Raw genomic sequence first — 19613 nt, forward strand, 5'->3', positions numbered from 1 at the left:
GGGCCTGGAAAAGAGTCATGACCACCTGAGAAGAGTCCTGGTTATCCATGAATTCCTGCTCTCCTGCCCACCTGCTGATGACTGACAGACTTCTACCTAGTTTTCTCCCTTTCTCTCTAGGAGAGAACTGCCAATCATCAGCAGACGGGTGAGAGAGCAGGAGATTAGCAATAACCAGGACTCTTCTCAGGTAGAGTTGACTCTTTTCAAGGCCTGGACTGTAATGGTTATGATGCTGGTTCTCAGCAACCACTTACTTTTAGCTCATGAGTGACACACCGCTGACATCAGCATTTCTGTCACTATTTTATGCTGCCCTCAGTGAGATCAGCATAAAGTTGATGACAGGTTCCCTTTAAGTCAATCGTACACAATAATAGACCAGCATACTCTATCTATAGGATAAACCATCAATGTTGATGGGACAACTCTTTTGTCTTCCCCCAGTCGCAGCTCCACTACTGACCCAGTGCTGTGAATGTGAACTGCACCACAGTCTCATTCATTTGAAGGCTGAATATATAAGGTGCTGCATCAGACCTCTTGGATTGTAAAGGGGGATAAAGTCATGTTAGATGGGCCAAAGGGCGCGCAATCTCGGGAACAAAGCAAATGTTGCCGATAATTGCTTGATCGCGGTGCAGAGGAGAGAACCGCATTCACAGGCAGCAATCATCATCTCTGTACGGGACAAGTTGTTTTTCGACAGCTCATCCTTGCATCCACAGGGGTGATGTGCTGCTGGCAAATGATCATTTTATATGCCACATAAAAGATGAACTTGTGTTTGCTCGTTCACCAGGGATTGGTGATACCTTTACACAAGCAATTATTAGGAATGAGCGTTCCTCCGAATGCTTATTCTCAATAATTGCCTCGGTCCTCAGCGCATGTTAAGGGGCCTTTAATTTACCTTTCTGATTCACTACACAAAGACACAAGGCAATTAGAAAAGAGTACAGGGAATCACGGCAATGAACAATTACCTGAGTGATTTCACACGGACAAAGCAGCTCCTTAGGGGGAGGTTCAACAAGTACAGGAGGGAGTTCTGATTTTGCTGTCTCTTCGGGAGCCTGGATTGGAGGTTTGGAACAGACATTTTCCTTGTCACTGTCATCTTTAAGTTTATGTTCTGTAGCTGAAGTAGAATCAGACTTGGTTGTCGTAGCAGAAGATCTGGAACGAATAGGCCTGCCACGCTGCACAGTCTCCCATCCTTCAGTATCAATCCGATCTACAGTAAAGCCACGTTTTAATAAAAAACACATAAATGTCTACATGTTGAAATAAAAGATTTAGCATTAATTATCAATGTCACCAGAACAATAGATTCCAAACTAGTCCAAACTTGTAATGTCAGAGGTAAGCAAAGGGAAACCGAGTACTGGGGAAAAAACAACCTCTATGATGCAGACGTCTATTGCATATTCCTTGCAGATGTCAAATATGGCATCAGAATGAATCCCTCCACTGGTTCACATGACATGAACAGCAACTAAATACGTATTTGACAGGAACCTATCAGATTAATTAAGTAAAATGGTAAACGTAAAGGGGTTGTATCTCTTCAGCAAGTACGGTAGCATTTATCATGCAGAGAAAGTTAACCACTTCACATCCGGGCCATTTACCCCCTTCCTGACCAGGCTTAATTTTGCAAATATGACATGTCATTTTATGTGGTAATAACTTTGGAACGCTTTTACTTATCCAAGCCATTCAGAGACTGTTTTCTCGTGACAAATTGTACTTCATGACGATATATTTCACCTTTATTTATAAAATAATCCAAAATTTACCAAACATTTAGAAAAATTAGCAATTTTCAAAATTTCTATTTCTCTGCTTTTAAAAAAGAAAGTGATACCTCATAAAATATTTATTGCTAAACATTCCCCATATGTCTACTTTATGTTGGCATCATTTTGTAAATGTCATTTCATTTTTTTAGGATGCTAGAAGGCTTAGAATTTTAGAAGCAATTCTTAAAAATTTTACGAAAATTTTGAAAACCCACTTTTTAAAGGACCAGTTCAGGTCTGAAGTCACTTTGTGGGGGCTTACATAGTGGAAACCCCCCCTACATGACCCCATTGAAGAAACTACACCCCTCAAGTTACTCAAAACTGATTTTTCTAACTTTGTTAACCCTTTAGGTGTTCCACAAGAATTAAAGGAAAATGGAGATAAAATTTCTTGGCAGATTTTCCATTTTAATCCATTTTTTTCTTTAACACATCGAGGGTTAACAACCAAACAAAACTCAATATTTATTACCCTGATTTTGCGGTTTACAGAAACACCCCACATGTGGTCGTAAACTGTTGTAAGGGCACACGGCAGGGCGCAGAAGAAAAGGAGCGCCACATGGTTTTTGGAAGGCAGATTTTGCTGAACTGGTTTTTAGATGCCATGTCCCATTTAAAGCCCCTCTGATGCACCCTTACAGTTGAAACTCCAAAAAAGTGACTCCATTTTGGAAACCAGGGGATAAGGGGCCAGTTTTATTGGTAATATTTTAGGGTACATATGATTTTTTATTGCTCTATATTAAGTTTTTGTGGGGCAAGATAACAAAAAAATGGCTGTTTTGGCACAGTTGTTATTTTTTACAACATTCATCTGACAGGGTAGATCTATGTGCTATTTTTATAGAGCAGGTTGTTACGGACGCAATGATATCAAATATGTCTACTTTTTTTTTTGTTTCAGTTTTATGTAATAAAGCATTTTTTAATTATGTTAACAAATTATGTTTTTGTGTCTCCATTTTCTGAATGCCATATTATTTTATTTTTCTACCGATCGTCTTGTGCAGGGGCTTGTTTTTTGCAGGAAGAGTTGACGTTTTTATTAGTACCATTTTGGGGTACATATAATTTTTTGATCATTCATTATTACACTTTATGGGGCTAGGTTACCAAAAAATTGGTTGTTTTAGCACAGTTTATATTTATTTATTTTTACAGCGTTCATCTGAGGGATTAGGTCATGTGACACTTTTATAGAGCAGATCGTTGTGGACGTGGCGATACCATATGTATACTTTTTCTAAGTTTTACACAATAATAGCATTTTTAAAACAAAAAAAAATGATGTTTTAGTGTCTCCAAAGTCTGAGAGCCATAGCTTTTTTATTTTTTGACCGATTGTCTTAGTTAGTGTCTCATTTTTTGCAGGATGAGGTAACGGTTTGATTGGTACTATCTTGGGGGCATACGCCTTTTTGATCGCTTGGTGTTGCACTTTATGTGATGTTAGGTGACAAAAAATAGCTTTTTTTGCAATGTTTTTTTTTTTTTTTACAGTGTTCACCTGAGGAGTTAGGTCATGTGATATTTATAGAGCCAGTTGTTACGGACGTGGCAATAGAAATATGTCTTTTATTTTTCTATTCTTAACATTTTTTTATTACTTAATTGGGGAATTTATTTTTTTTACATGTGAAACCTTTGTTTATTTATTTTTTAAAACACTTTATTTTTTTATTTTACACTTTGCGTCCCACATAAGGTCATACAAGACCTCTGGGGGACATTTAACTTCATTTATTTTATTTTTTTTCCCTCTTGATTTCTCCTGTAACTGGGTGTCACGGATGGTGTTGCAGAAAACTAGAAAAAAAACTAATAAAGATCCGACTGACTTGATCCCAAACTAAGGAACATAAGGGTGAGCCCTATAAAAGCCCTAGAGCTCTCCCTGACTGCTCAGCCCATGCAAAGATCTTTATGATAGAAAATTGCATGCCCTCGTACCTCGACTGTGTGACACCTGAACACCCTATAATAGTGAGGGGACACGAACACCGGCTCCCTACACTTAATAATGAGGGAGTCAGGGTCACCTAGGATCAAGCCAACAGGAAAACACAAATAAAGAAACAGACTTATCTGAGGAACCAGCAGTTGCAGCATAGCAGTGAGCACAATGCAGGAAGTTGTATAAACCGCAAAGTGAGGCAGTATGGGAGGGGATATAAAGGAGAGGCAATCACTGCTAATAGATGACAGCTGGGAGAGGGAGAAGAGAGAACAAAACGAAACCAAAACAAAAGAACATCATGCAGGAGGTACTGAAGAACGTCTGTCAGAACTTCTCAGAGATCTGGCGGTGACAGTACCCCTCCCTCTACGAGTGGACTCCGGACACTCAGAGCCCACCTTCTCAGGATGGGACCTATGGAACTCCCTGATAAGACGAGTAGCCTTAATGTCCGCCACTGGGACCCACATCCTCTCCTCAGGACCATAACCCTCCCAATGAACAAGGTACTGAAGAGAACCGCGGATAATACGAGAATCCACAATCCTAGAGACCTGAAATTTTTATGATTACCATCAACCACAATCGGAGGAGGAGGCAAAGAGGAGGGTACAGTGGGTTGGACATAAGGTTTTAATAGGGACTTGTGAAAAACATTATGGATCTTCCAAGTCTGAGGAAGATCAAGACGGAAGGCAACGGGATTGATGACGGACAAGATTTTGTAAGGCCCAATAAACTTAGGACCCAACTTCCAGGAGGGAACCTTCAATTTGATATTCTTAGTAGACAACCACACCAGATCACCAACATTTAGGTCCGGACCAGGCACACGTCTCTTATCCGCCACACGCTTATATCTCTCACTCATGCTCTTTGGATTATCCTGAATCTTTTGCCAAATACATGACAAAGACGAGGAGAATCTCTCCTCATCAGGTAAACCAGAAGACTCCTCTCCACAGAATGTCCCAAACTGCGGATGAAACCCATATGCACCAAAAAATTGTGACTTATCAGAGGACTCCTGACGACGGTTATTTAAAGCAAACTCAGCAAGGGACAAAAAAAGAACACCAATCCTCCTGATTCTCCGCCACAAAACAGCGCAGATATGTCTCCAGATTCTGATTGACGCGCTCTGTCTGGCCATTCGACTGCGGGTGGAAAGCAGAAGAGAATGACAACCGAACCCCCAAGCGAGAACAGAAAGCCTTCCAGAATCTGGAAACAAACTGCGTGCCTATGTCTGAAGGAATGCCATGCAATTTGACAATGTGATCAACAAATGCTTGCGCCAGCGTTTTATCATTGGGCAACCCAGGAAAAGGAATAAAATGCGCCATTTTTCTAAAACGGTCCACCACCAACAGAATCACAGTCTTCCGCGAGGAACGAGGCAGGTCCGTAAAGAAGTCCATGGAGAGATGTGTCCAAGGACGGGAAGGAATGGGTAACGGGAGGAGAGGACCTGATGGCCGTGAATGAGGGACTTTGGCACGAGCGCAGGTCCGCAGGCTGCCACAAAACCCTCAACCGACTTACGAAGAGCCGGCCACCAGAATCTCTGAGCAATGAGATCCACTGTGGCTCTACCCCCCGGGTGCCCAGCAAGGACAGTATCGTGGTGCTCCTTAAAAACCTTATGTCGTAAAGCGAGAGGCACAAACAACCTCCCAGGAGGACAAAGATCAGGAGCCTCTGCCTGGGCTGCCAGAACCTCTGCCTCCAATTCAGGATAAAGAGCAGAGACAACCACCCCTTCAGCCAAAATGGGACCCGGGTCTTCAAAGTTCCCCCCTCCCGGAAAACAACGTGACAGGGCATCCGCCTTCACATTCTTAACCCCAGGGCGGAACGTGACAACAAAATTAAACCTTAAAAAGAACAAGGCTGACTCCAAGTAGGCCAGATTCTTATGGTCGGTAAACGGTAATAGGGTGTCTGGCTCCCTCTAGCCAATGGCACCATTCCTTAAAAGCTAACTTGATGGCCAACAACTCCCTATCTCCCACATCGTAATTTCTCTCTGCGGAGGAGAGTTTCTTCGAGAAAAAGGCACACGGTCGCCATTTGGCAGGAGGGGGACCCTGAGACAAGACCGCACCCACACCCACCTCAGAAGCATCCACCTCAACAATGAAGGGCAGAGAGACATCAGGTTGTACCAAGATGGGAGCGGAAGCAAAACTCTCTTTGATACTAAAAAAGGCCTTACGCGCATCTACCGACCAGGAGGAAAAATCTACCCCCTTTTTAGTCATATCAGTGAGTGGCTTAACAACAGAGGAATAATTCAAAATGAACTTCCTGTAATAATTGGCAAAACCCCAAAAACGCATCAGCGCCTTCTGATTCTCAGGAAGCTCCCAATCGAGCACAGCGCGGACCTTCTCATGGTCCATGCGAAAACCAGAAACGAGGAGAAGAAAACCCAGAAATTGAATTTCTGGAACCGCAAACACACATTTTTTCAGTTTAGCATACAATTTATTCTCCCGCAGAATAAGCAAAACCTGACGTAGGTTGTCCCTATGAGTCTTAAAATCAGGAGAAAAAAATCAAAATGTCATCTAGATACACTAGTACAAATTTCCCCATTAAATGATAAAAAATGCTGTTCACAAAATGTTGGAAGACCGCTGGAGCATTTATCAAACCAAAAGGCATAACCAAATTCTCAAAATGACCCTCAGGGGTATTGAAGGCCGTCTTCCATTCGTCCCCTTCTCTGACCCTGACCAGGTTGTATGCCCCTCTCAAATCCAACTTGGAAAAAACTTTAGCTCCAACAATCTGGTTAAAGAGGTCCGGGATCAGAGGAAGCGGATAAGGGTCACGAATTGTGATACTGTTCAGCTCCCTGAAATCCAGACATGGTCTTAAAGAACTATCTTTTTTCTTAACAAAGAAAAACCCAGCGGCAACAGGTGACTTCGAGGGTCGGATGTGTCCCTTTCTCAGGCTCTCAGAGATATAAGTACGCATAGCGACCCTTTCAGGTTGGGAGAGATTGTATAAACGAGATTTAGGCAGCTTGGCGCCTGGGATGAGATTAAAAGGGCAATCGTACTCCCGGTGAGGGGGCAGCTCCTGAACACCACTCTCAGAAAACACATCCGAAAATTCTGAGAGAAAAGATGGTACAGTCTTAGTAGAAACCTCTGAAAGAGACGTCATGAGGCAATCCTCTCTGCAAAAGTCACTCCAACCATTTATTTGCCTCGCTTGCCAATCAATGGTGGGGTTATGTTTAGTGAGCCAGGGTAGCCCCAACACTAGAGGAGTAGGTAATCCACTTAGTACGAAACATGACATATCCTCAACATGAGTATTACCCACAATCAAACGGATATTGTGAACTATGCCCTTTAACGATTTTTGAGAAAGTGCAGCGGAATCAATAGCAAAAACAGGTATGTCCTTTCCCAAAGTGCATACCTGGAAACCATGTGTTACCCTCAAAAAACTCCCTGAATCTCCTAGAGCAGGGATCAGCAACCTTCTGCACTCCAGCTGTGGTGAAACTACGACTCCCAGCATGCACACTTGCTTAGCTATTTTCAGGACTCCCATAAAAGTGAATGGAGCATGCTGGGAGTCGTAGTTTCAACACATCTGGAGTGCAGAAGGTTGCTGACTGCTGTCCTAGAGGGACACACATTTGCCAAATGATTTATACCTCCACAACAGAAACAAACCCTCCTCTGAGAGCTGAATCCTCTATTGTTAGAGGCAAGCAAACCCAGCTGCATGGGCTCCGGCTCAGAGAGGATTGAGAGAGATTGAGGCTCCTGCGCACTGAATGAGACCACCCCACTGTCCTTGGACTGAGTATGGGAGGAAGGAGTGATCTCTCCTCTCTCTCTAAGACGCCTGTCAATACGAACAGCCCGAGACATGGCAGACTCCAATGAGGTAGGTCTCTCATGAAAGGCAAATGCATCTTTCAATCCCTCTGAAAGACCAAGGCAAAATTGACTTCGGAGTGCAGCATCATTCCAACCAGTATCAGCTGCCCATCTCCGAAATTCTGAACAGTATATCTCTGCGGACTGTTTACCCTGGCATAAAAGACGCAGTTTAGATTCAGCCAGAGCAATACGATCCGGATCATCATATATCTGACCCAGGGCTACAAAAAATTCATCCACTGAACAGAGGGGCCGTGCCCCCACCGGCAGCGAAAAGGCCCAGGACTGAGCGTTATCCCTGAGCAGCGAGATGATGATGCCCACCCTCCGCTCCTTATCACCAGATGAATGGGGAAGTAGGCGAAAATGGAGTTTGCAAGCCTCTCTAAAACGAACAAAATTCTCACTACCCCCGGAGAACGTATCCGGAAGTGAGATTTTAGGCTCAGAACAAATTCCATAAACGCAAGCAGAAACGGTCACCTGAAACTGAGAGACAGTTTTACGGAGATCTGCTACCTCCAATGAAAGACCCTGCATGTGGTCAATCAAGACTGAAACCGGATTCATGCTTAAGACGGTTTTGGCGGTTTATAATGTCACGGATGGTGTTGCAGAAAACTAGAAGACACAAATAAAGATCCGACTGACTTGATCCCAAACTAAGGAACATAAGGGTGAGCCCTATAAAAGCCCTAGAGCTCTCCCTGACTGCTCACCCCATGCAAAGATCTCTATGATAGAAAATTGCATGCCCTCGTACCTCGACTGTGTGACACCTGAACACCCTATAATAGTGAGGGGACACGACCACCGGCTCCCTACACTTAATACGGAGGGAGTCAGGGTCACCTAGGATCAAGCCAACAGGAAAACACAAATAAAGAAACAGACTTATCTGAGGAACCAGCAGTTGCAGAATAGCAGTGAGCACAATTCAGGAAGTTGTATAAACCGCAAAGTGAGGCAGTATGGGAGGGGATATAAAGGAGAGGCAATCACTGCTAATAGATGACAGCTGGGAGAGGGAGAAGAGATGTCAAAACGAAACCAAAACAAAAGAACATCATGCAGGAGGTACTGAAGAACGTCTGTCAAAACTTCTCAGAGATCTGGCGGTGACACTGGGGCTGACATAGTAGTCCCAGTTACAGTGGAAATACAGCCCCCAGAGAGGCTGTACAGCATCAGTGCAGGGCTGATCGTGGTCTGACAGCGGGACCCCGCTCGGCAGCTGCACGATTAGCATGCAGCTGCCATCTCTGAATGGACGTTCCAGAACGTCCATTCAGAGATAAACATCCACCCATAGGACGTTTATATCCTATGGGCGGATGTGAAGTGGTTAATACAAGTACGCGCTGTAGTGTAAAGTGGAAGCTTGCACAAAAACTACTGATTCCTCAGGCGGCTCCTCCGTTTGATCTTTTCTTGGGTATCACCACCTTTTCAATCTCTATACCAACCGGCACCAAGCCTATTCATTTCCTCCACAATACACAGATCGACCAACGATATCCTTTTGTTATGCACCCCTTTAAAAAGGAAATCTGACATTGAGCAGACCCGTGGTTAAAAGTACACAATATACTTTATTGTACTCAAAAAATCTTCTGTTAAAAAATCGTATATAAGTAAAATTGCAGCCCGACCAGGCTTTCGCTCCTTGCTTCATCTGGGGCGTCTTCATTACATCAAATCAGGGTGGGTTTTATAGTTACTTCATAAAATCACGTGATTTAACTCTTTACTTATCATAGTCTTCTTATCTTACACACTATATCATTCTTGTTTCTCATTTCTAATTTTCCACTGCTATTATCTTGTTACATTTATCCCCTTCATTTTTTAAAAACATAAAATATTTTCCTTTACCAATAAAACTGGAATTAATTATATACAGGTGAAACTCAAAATATTAGAATATCGTGCAAAAGTCCATTTATTTCAGTAATGCAAATTAAAAGGAATTGCATTAATGTAGCTTAAAATTAGAATTTTGTGAAAAGGTTCAATATTCTAGGCTCAAAGTGTGACACTCTAGTCAGCTAATTAATCCATCCCCCCTGAGAAAAGGGTACCTCAAAATTGAGACTTTGGGGTTTCATAAGCTATAAGCCATAATCATCTAAATTATAACAAATGAAGGCTTGAAACATCCCGCTTTGCATGTAATGAGTCTATCTCATATGTTAGTTTCACCTTTTAAGGACCACAGGTTTATACCCCCCTAAAGACCAGGCCCTTTTTTACAAATCGGCACTCCACAACTTTAGCGGTTTATTGCTCGGTCATGCAACTTACCACCCAAATGAATTTTACCTCCTTTTCTTCTCACTAATAGAGCTTTCATTTGGTGGTATTTCATTGCTGCTGACATTTTTACTTTTTTTGTTATTAATCGAAATTTAACGATTTTTTTGCAAAAAAATGACATTTTTCACTTTCAGTTGTAAAATTTTGCAAAAAAAAACGACATCCATATATAAATTTTGCTCTAAATTTATTGTTCTACATGTCTTTGATAAAAAAAAAATGTTTGGGTAAAAAAAAAATGGTTTGGGTAAAAGTTATAGCGTTTACAAACTATGGTACAAAAATGTGAATTTCCGCTTTTTGAAGCAGCTCTGACTTTCTGAGCACCTGTCATGTTTCCTGAGGTTCTACAATGGCCAGAAAGTACAAAAACCCCACAAATGACCCCATTTCGGAAAGTAGACACCCTAAGGTATTCGCTGATGGGCATAGTGAGTTCATAGAACTTTTTATTTTTTGTCACAAGTTAGCGGAAAATTATGATTTTTTTTTTTTCTTACAAAGTCTCATATTCCACTAACTTGTGACAAAAAATAAAAACTTCCATGAACTCACTATGCCCATCAGCGAATACCTTGGGGTGTCTTCTTTCCAAAATGGGGTCACTTGTGGGGTAGTTATACTGCCCTGGCATTCTAGGGGCCCAAATGTGTGGTAAGGAGTTTGAAATCAAATTCTGTAATAAATGGCCGGTGAAATCCGAAAGGTGCTCTTTGGAATTTGAGCCCCTTTGCCCACCTAGGCTGCAAAAAAGTGTCACACATGTGGTATCTCCGTATTCAGGAGAAGTTGGGGAATGTGTTTTGGGGTGTCATTTTACATATACCCATGCTGGGTGAGATAAATATGTTGGTCAAATGCCAACTTTGTATAAAAAAATGGGAAAAGTTGTCTTTTGCCAAGATATTTCTCTCACCCAGCATGGGTATATGTAAAATGACACCCCAAAACACATTCCCCAACTTCTACTGAATACGGAGATACCACATGTGTGACACTTTTTTGCAGCCTAGGTGGGCAAAGGGGCCCATATTCCAAAGAGCACCTTTCGGATTTCACTGGTCATTTTTTACAGAATTTGATTTCAAACTCCTTACCACACATTTGGGCCCCTAGAATGCCAGGGCAGTATAACTACCCCACAAGTGACCCCATTTTGGAAAGAAGACACCCCAAGGTATTCGCTGATGGGCATAGTGAGTTCATGGAAGTTTTTATTTTTTGTCACAAGTTAGTGGAATATGAGACTTTGTAAGGGAAAAAAATAAAAATAAAAAAATCATCATTTTCCGCTAACTTGTGACAAAAAATATAAAAGTCTAGGAACTCGCCATGCCCCTCACGGAATAACTTGGGGTGTCTTCTTTCCAAAATGGGGTCACTTGTGGGGTAGTTATACTGCCCTGGCATTTTCCAGGGGCCCTAATGTGTGGTAAGTAGGTAAATGACCTGTGAAATCCTAAAGGTGCTCTTTGGAATGTGGGCCCCTTTGCCCACCTAGGCTGCAAAAAAGTGTCACACATGTGGTATCGCCGTATTCAGGAGAAGTTGGGCAATGTGTTTTGGGGTGTCTTTTTACATATACTCATGCTGGGTGAGAGAAATATCTCGGCAAAAGACAACTTTTCCCATTTTTTTATACAAAGTTGGCATTTGACCAAGATATTTATCTCACCCAGCATGGGTATATGTAAAATGACACCCCAAAATACATTGCCCAACTTCTCCTGAGTACGGCGATACCACGTGTGACACTTTTTTGCAGCCTAGATGCGCAAAGGGGCCCACATTCCTTTTATGAGGGCATTTTTAGACATTTGGATCCCAGACTTCTTCTCACGCTTTAGGGCCCCTAAAATGCCAGGGCAGTATAAATACCCCACATGTGACCCCATTTTGGAAAGAAGACACCCCAAGGTATTCAATGAGGGGCATGGCGAGTTCATAGAAATATTTTTTTTTTGGCACAAGTTAGCGGAAATTGATATTTTTATTTTTTTCTCACAAAGTCTCCCTTTCCGCTAACTTGGGACAAAAATTTCAATCTTTCATGGACTCAATATGCCCCTCACGGAATACCTAGGGGTGTCTTCTTTCCGAAATGGGGTCACATGTGGGGTATTTATACTGCCCTGGCATTCTAGGGGCCCTAAAGCGTGAGAAGAAGTCTGGAATCTAAATGTCTAAAAATTTTACGCATTTGGATTCCGTGAGGGGTATGGGGAGTTCATGTGAGATTTTATTTTTTGACACAAGTTAGTGGAATATGAGACTTTGTAAGAAAAAAATAATAATTTCCGCTAACTTGGGCCAAAAAAATGTCTGAATGGAGCCTTACAGAGGGGTGATCAATGACAGGGGGGTGATCAATGACAGGGGGGGTGATTAGGGAGTCTATATGGGGTGATCACCCCCCTGTCATTGATCACCCCCCTATAAGGCTCCATTCAGATGTCCGTATGTGTTTTGCGGATCCGATCCATGTATCCGTGGATCCGTAAAAATCATACGGACATCTGAATGCAGCCTGACAGGGGGGGTGATCAATGACAGGGGGGGTGATCAATGACAGGGGGGTGATCAGGGAGTCTATATGGGGTGATCACCCCCCCTGGAAGGCTCCAGGGAGACGCCTGTATGTGTTTTGCGGATCCGATCCATCTATCAGTGGATCCGTAAAAATCATGCGGACGTCTGAATGGAGCTTTACAGGGGGGTGATCAATGACAGGGGGGTAATCAATGACAGGGGGGTGATCAGGGAGTCTATATGGGGTGATCACCACAGTCATTGATCATGCCCCTGTAAGGCTCCATTCAGACGTCCGTATGCGTTTTGCGGATCCGATCCATCTATCAGTGGATCCGTAAAAATCATGCGGACGTCTGAATGGAGCTTTACAGGGGGTTATCAATGACAGGGGGGTAATCAATGACAGGGGGGTGATCAGGGAGTCTATATGGGGTGATCACCACAGTCATTGATCATGCCCCTGTAAGGCTCCATTCAGACGTCCGTATGCGTTTTGCGGATCCGATCCATCTATCAGTGGATCCGTAAAAATCATGCGGACGTCTGAATGGAGCTTTACAGGGGTGTGATCAATGACAGGGGGGTAATCAATGACAGGGGGGTGATCAATGACAGGGGGGGGTGATCAATGACAGGGGGGTGATCAGGGAGTCTATATGGGGTGATCACCCCCCTGTCATTGATCACCCCCCTATAAGGCTCCATTCAGATGTCCGTATGTGTTTTGCGGATCCGATCCATGTATCCGTGGATCCGTAAAAATCATACGGACATCTGAATGCAGCCTGACAGGGGGGGTGATCAATGACAGGGGGGGTGATCAATGACAGGGGGGTGATCAGGGAGTCTATGTGGGGTGATCACCCCCCCTGGAAGGCTCCAGGGAGACGCCTGTATGTGTTTTGCGGATCCGATCCATCTATCAGTGGATCCGTAAAAATCATGCGGACGTCTGAATGGAGCTTTACAGGGGGGTGATCAATGACAGGGGGGTAATCAATGACAGGGGGGTGATCAGGGAGTCTATATGGGGTGATCACCACAGTCATTGATCACGCCCCTGTAAGGCTCCATTCAGACGTCCGTATGCGTTTTGCGGATCCGATCCATCTATCAGTGGATCCGTAAAAATCATGCGGACGTCTGAATGGAGCTTTACAGGGGGGTGATCAAAGACAGGGGGGTAATCAATGACAGGGGGGTGATCAGGGAGTCTATATGGGGTGATCACCACAGTCATTGATCACGCCCCTGTAAGGCTCCATTCAGACGTCCGTATGCGTTTTGCGGATCCGATCCATCTATCAGTGGATCCGTAAAAATCATGCGGACATCTGAAAGGAGCTTTACAGGGGTGTGATCAATGACAGGGGGGTAATAATCAATGACAGGGGGGTGATCAGGGGCTAATAAGGGGTTAATAAGTGACGGGGGGGGGGGGGGTGTAGTGGAGTGTAGTGGTGCTTGGTGCTACTTTACTGAGCTACCTGTGTCCTCTGGTGGTCGATCCAAACAAAGGGGACCACCAGAGGACCAGGTAGCAGGTATATTAGACGCTGTTATCAAAACAGCGTCTAATATACCTGTTAGGGGTTAAAAAAATCACATCTCCAGCCTGCCAGCGAACGATCGCCGCTGGCAGGCTGGAGATCAACTCTCTTACCTTCCGTTCCTGTGAGCGCGCGCGCCTGTGTGCGCGCGTTCACAGGAAATCTCGGCTCACGCGAGATGACGCCAATCGGCGTTAGCGTAGCCTGAGGGAGCCGCCGCGATGACGCCTTTCGGCGTTACAGTTGCGGCAACTGGTTAAGTTGCATTACTGAAATAAATGAACTTTGCACAATATTCAAATTTTTGTGCACAAAACTTTCCCCACAGTGTTCCACTCCATATTATATCCTAAAAACATCCTCCCTAACTTCTATCCCTATTATAGTCTTGCTCTCTAGCTACCGTAATTTAGGGAACTTGTCGCGGGGATTTTGTGTATAGAGCTGAGGACATGGGTTGCTAGATGGCCACTAGCATATCTGCAATACCCAGTCCCCATAGCTCTGTGTGCTTTTATTGTTTAAAAAACCCGATTTGATACATATGCAAATTAACCTGAGATGAGTCCTGTCCCTGATTCATCTCAGGGACAGGATTCATCTTAGGTTAATTTGCATATGTATCAAATCAGTTTTTTTAAACAATAAAAGCACACAGAGCTATGGGGACTGGGTATTGCGGATCTGCTAGCGGCCATCTAGCAGCCCCGGTTCCCTTTAACAAACCATACTATCCGTATCTCATCTAATATCTCCGGGCTGTTTATATATCAGGAACTACGGGCAGGTCTCATTTCTACCTGGCTTGGAACTGACATCCCCACTCTGGCCGCATCGGTAAATATGCTTCATTCCATCTCAACCTCCACACATTATATTTGGTTCCTTCATGCCATACACATGGACTTCACATCCCATTCTATAGTTAACCCCTTCAGCTGGAGAGTTCCCATATTGTATATCCACTCCACCTCTCTTTTGTTTATTTGTTTGACTGGATCACCTCCTCTCCATTTTTTCTTTACATACTCTACCCCCATAAATTTCAAACCTAATTTTTTTTTTTTTATGTACCTCAATGTGCAGAAACACTATGAGAATCCAGACCCTTTTTGGTATTTCTTCAATCCTCACTTTTAATTTTCTGAGTGTCCTAACCACATATTGCATTTTACACGGCCGCTCCAAGACATATATAACGCCCATACTCTCACAAGTTAGGCTCCTTTTCACTTGTAGTTCTTTTTGGTTTGTTGTTACAACTATATTATTTTTAGTTCTATTCTTTTTGTCTTCTTGTGACCTGTTTTTGCATCCCAAGCCAAAACCGCACCATGTGAATGTGACATTTTTCAGTTGGGGTTTTTCTCTCTTCAAACAAATTGCTACTTTATCTTTAATAGTTGGTACATGTTTAAAGATAACTAGGGGTTTTTCAGGTATCTGGGGACCGAATATCGGATAATTTTTTAGGATCCCCCAACTCTTTTGAATAATGTGTTTGATTTGAGGGCACCTTAAGGAGTATGTGGTGGAAAAGGAGAACTTATATCGCACCTTAAGGAGTATGTGGTGGAAAAGGAGAACTTATATCTATCTTCTCCCTGCTTAATTGTGTCCTTAATTCCTGCGTTTCCTTGCCGCACATTATCCCTCTTCAGTCTCAACTCTCCTTCCTTGTATCCTTTTTCTACAAACCTTTCTAATACAATTTCACTTTGTGTATCATAATCCTTTAGTCTAGAACAATTCCTTCTCACCCTCTGAAATTTACTTTTGGGTACATTTCTTATCCAGGGAGTCATGGTGACAGCTATTAATGTCTATGTAGCTGGTTCTATCTGTCGGTTTAAAGTAGGTTCTCGTGTGTATAGCACCTTCTATTATCATAATTTCCAGGTCGAGGAAGTTTACTTTACTAATGACCTATGTTCGCTCCCATGGTCCCGGCCACCAGAGAGGCCATCGCTTTTATTTTTTTATAGTGTGCAAGCACGACCACCACTGCTGGACTGCAGGCTGGTCATAACCATGGAAGTGAGCAGTGTATAATGTGATGGAAAAATGAATCCAGCCAGCAAAAAAGACAATATGGACAATAACAATACATTAGTAAGTGCCATGTATTAACTTTCTCTACATGATAAACGCCATTTGCTGAAGTGAGACAACCGCTTTAGGCCATGCCGGCAGCAGCGGGGAGGAGAAGCGTAGTGGAGCTGGAAGGGAGGGGTTTAGGAAGGAAAGTATATCAAGTTATTAGTTAATCTCATAATTAATATGCTTGTTTTAAATGACAAAATACATCTCAGACAACCTCTTTTAACTCATGGAAAATAAAAAGCTATATACTGGTTGACTCTAATAAATGATTCTATGAATGCTTAAAGGCTGGATCTGTACTATAAGAAGACATAACCTTCACATTCAGTCTATTACCCAGCAATGTTGATCCAGAGAAAGGCAAAGAAACACCATGAGGCAAAATCCAATTTCTCCCATCCTAGTGAAAATATTGCTGTCTGCCAGTGGTTGTAGATGCATTGACCATGGGTACATAACACAACAATTAAAGGGGTTGTCTCACTTCAGCAAGTGGCATTTATCATGTAGAGAAAGTTAATACCAGGCACTTACTAATGTATTGTCATTGTCCATATTGCCTCGTTTGCTGGCTTGATTCATTTTTCCATCACATTATACACTGCTCGTTTCCATAGTTACGACCACCCTGCAATCCAGCAATGGTGGCCATGCTTGCACACTATAGGAAAAAGCACCAGCCTATGTGCACAGCCACCAGAGGCCTTCAGTTTTTTTCTATAGTGTAGAAGCACGGCCACAGCTGCTAGGTTGCAGGGTGGTCATAACCATGGATATGAGTAGTGTATAATGTGATGGAAAAGGGTATCCAGCAAGCAATATGGACAATCACAATACATTAGTAAGTGCCTTGTATTAACTTTACCTACATGATAAATGCCATTTGCTAAAGTAAGACAATCCCTTTAAGGAAATATCAGTGCGTAATGGAAATGTTCCCATTAACATTTGTCATCTATCTAAAAGTCCCAGCGGTTGGACCCCCAGCAATCCAGAGTGTCCTGCGTTAATGGAGCAGTCTTGTACATGTGTGACCGCCACTCTATTCACTTCTATGAGATAACCAAGCACTGTACTCCAGCAGCCCCACAGACATACAGTAGAGAAGTGGTCAAGCACATGCACCACTGCTTCATTTACACGGGGGACAAAATGAAGGTTAACTGCCTTGCTTTTTGGATACTTGACGGAATTCAGATTTCCAAATACATATTGTTTTACGAAGGCCTTGTTGTGTAAATCCTATACTTAACCTTGCAGATGTGGGGATTCGCTCTAGTAGTTGGGATAAGCGCGTGCAGTACAGAGGCAGAGTACAAGTTTGTAATTCAAATGTCTGAGATTACCCCACTATGTTTTCTGCAGGATCATTTATTTCTACGTGTAGCGTTCCTTTAAAGGGGTATTCCCATCAAATACAACTATGCCTCCATTGTCTGATAGGTGCGGGTCCCACCTCTGGGACACGCACCTACAGCGAGAACGGAGCGGGGTGAACTGTGGCTGGAGGCCCCCCCGGGTCCGTACACCACCAAGCACACTAGCAGCCCCTGCTCCCATTCATTTCTATGGGGCAGACGGAAATAGCCGAGCCAGCGCTCGGCTATTTTCGGCAGCCCCATAGAAATAATTGGAGAGCAGCTGTGCATGCTCAGTGCGCCCTACGTTCATTTCCTCGCTTCATTCTCATTGTAGGTGCGGGCCTCAGAGTTGGAACCCGCACCTATCAGACAATGGGGGCATATCTGAGATGGCAAAACCTCTTTAAGTAGTCAGTATGTGAAAAATATAGTAGATTTACAGACCCTGATATTTTTTTTATTGTGAATGCATTTTCACTCTAATTACCTTAATGAATCTATATTTGTCTATTTATGTTGTGGGGACTTTATGAATACATCGGTTATGTCTTGCGTTCCCCTTTCTATTGGTATTGAGCAGTTGTTGCAGAACACCAACCTTCTTCCTCTTAAACTTTCTACTTTATCCTAGTCATACATCTATCAGTAAGGATAAGGAAGTGAAGGGGGCAGCTTTCAGATGGGAACACTAGACCTGTGTCTTTGATTTTATACAAAAATACTTTATGAAAAGAAATTACAGTATACTCTGTGTAGGAAGGTACAAGGGGTCGTCATTGATGGTAGGTATGTGTCACCGAGGTTCCTGGCTTCGGTGAAGTAAGAGCCGGTATTTTCACGTGTCAGCGGCAGCTAATGCTGATTGACACTTTAGCTGTTTAGTATGGCTGTATAGCTAATCCGGGACGGCTCTTATTGGGAGTAGTCAAAGTGCTGGGTGGGTGACTACTCCCCATGTTCCAGGCCGGGTTTTGACAGCACCTGGCTATCCTTAAAAAGGCAGCTGGGCTCAGCAGCAGAGAATGCCCTGTGTGTTGTGATCTGAGCCCTGTGCTGGGCTGAAATGCTGAGACCCGCGTGTTGGGAGAGCAGGCCACCTAAAGCCTGCATTTAGACTGCTGGGGGCAGAACCGCCGTCAAAGTGAAGTTTTTTATTATGCATGAACTTTCTACTCTGTGTGAACAAGCACCAACCCTGCAAAGAGTGTTTTGTGTTTGACCTTATGCTGGAGAATAAATTTATTAATTTGCACTGTAAAAAAAAAAACGTTTCCCGAACTCTGATTCGGTTCCAGGGTACCACTTGGAACCAAACCCGAGTTCGGGAAATGTTTTTTTACAGTACAAATTAATTTATGAAGTTATTGCGCGAAGTGTCCCGAGACTTCGCCAAGCAATAACTTCGGCTCATCGGAGCCAATACATTCTAATACTGTACAGAGCTCCTGCTCCGTACAGTATTAGAACAAAGTTTTATGCGAATCGACTTTGGATGTTTCATCCAAAGTCGATTCGCTCATCCCTACTCCCATCCAATGCAGTGGGTGATAGCATTGAGGAGTACCATCAGTGACCGACTGCTTCACCCCAAGTGTGAGAAGGAGCGCTATCGGAAGTCATTCCTCCCTGCTGCTGTTAGGCTGTACAACCAATAGACTGCACTCATCGCCTATGGGTTCCTGTGGATATCATTCCATCCAGAGACTGAATTTTATGAGCTGTGATATCTACATCCCTTATTTTTTACACTTTTTATCTGTACCATGTACTGTAATGTCTTTCTGTGCTGCTGTAACACTGTGAATTTCCCCATGGTGGGATTATTAAAGGATTATGTCATCTTATTTCCATTGCTCACCATTCTCATGGAGTGCTCTCTGCATGGGGGCTGATGTACATGGATGGACAATCTCTGTGGCCTGATTACTTGCGGAAACTCCATGATTTGCTTTCACTTTATCAGCCCAACTGACACCAGAAGGAGTCAATCGGCCAGGAGTCAAGGAGAGTGTAGGTCCTCTGCAATGACATAATACATCAGATATTGAAGTATAAGAATGATTAAAATT

The 19613-nt window shown here is 43.2% G+C and overlaps 1 protein-coding gene across 2 annotated transcripts in view; it reads right to left on the reverse strand.

Moving 5' to 3' along the window:
• SCAPER (S-phase cyclin A associated protein in the ER) overlaps positions 1 to 19613 on the reverse strand; it is a 318889-nt gene that overhangs the window by 249103 nt on the left and 50173 nt on the right. For both annotated transcript variants that reach the window (XM_040413608.1, XM_040413607.1), the window contains exons 7-8: positions 19403 to 19563; positions 987 to 1237 (exon numbers count right to left, since the gene is read on the reverse strand). In XM_040413608.1, coding sequence (XP_040269542.1) covers positions 987 to 1237; positions 19403 to 19563 — 412 coding nt within the window. The remainder of the gene's footprint in view (positions 1 to 986; positions 1238 to 19402; positions 19564 to 19613) is intronic.

The sequence above is a fragment of the Bufo bufo genome, chromosome 1 (genome assembly GCF_905171765.1).
Source record: "Bufo bufo chromosome 1, aBufBuf1.1, whole genome shotgun sequence".
In the NCBI taxonomy this organism is placed as follows: domain Eukaryota; kingdom Metazoa; phylum Chordata; class Amphibia; order Anura; family Bufonidae; genus Bufo; species Bufo bufo.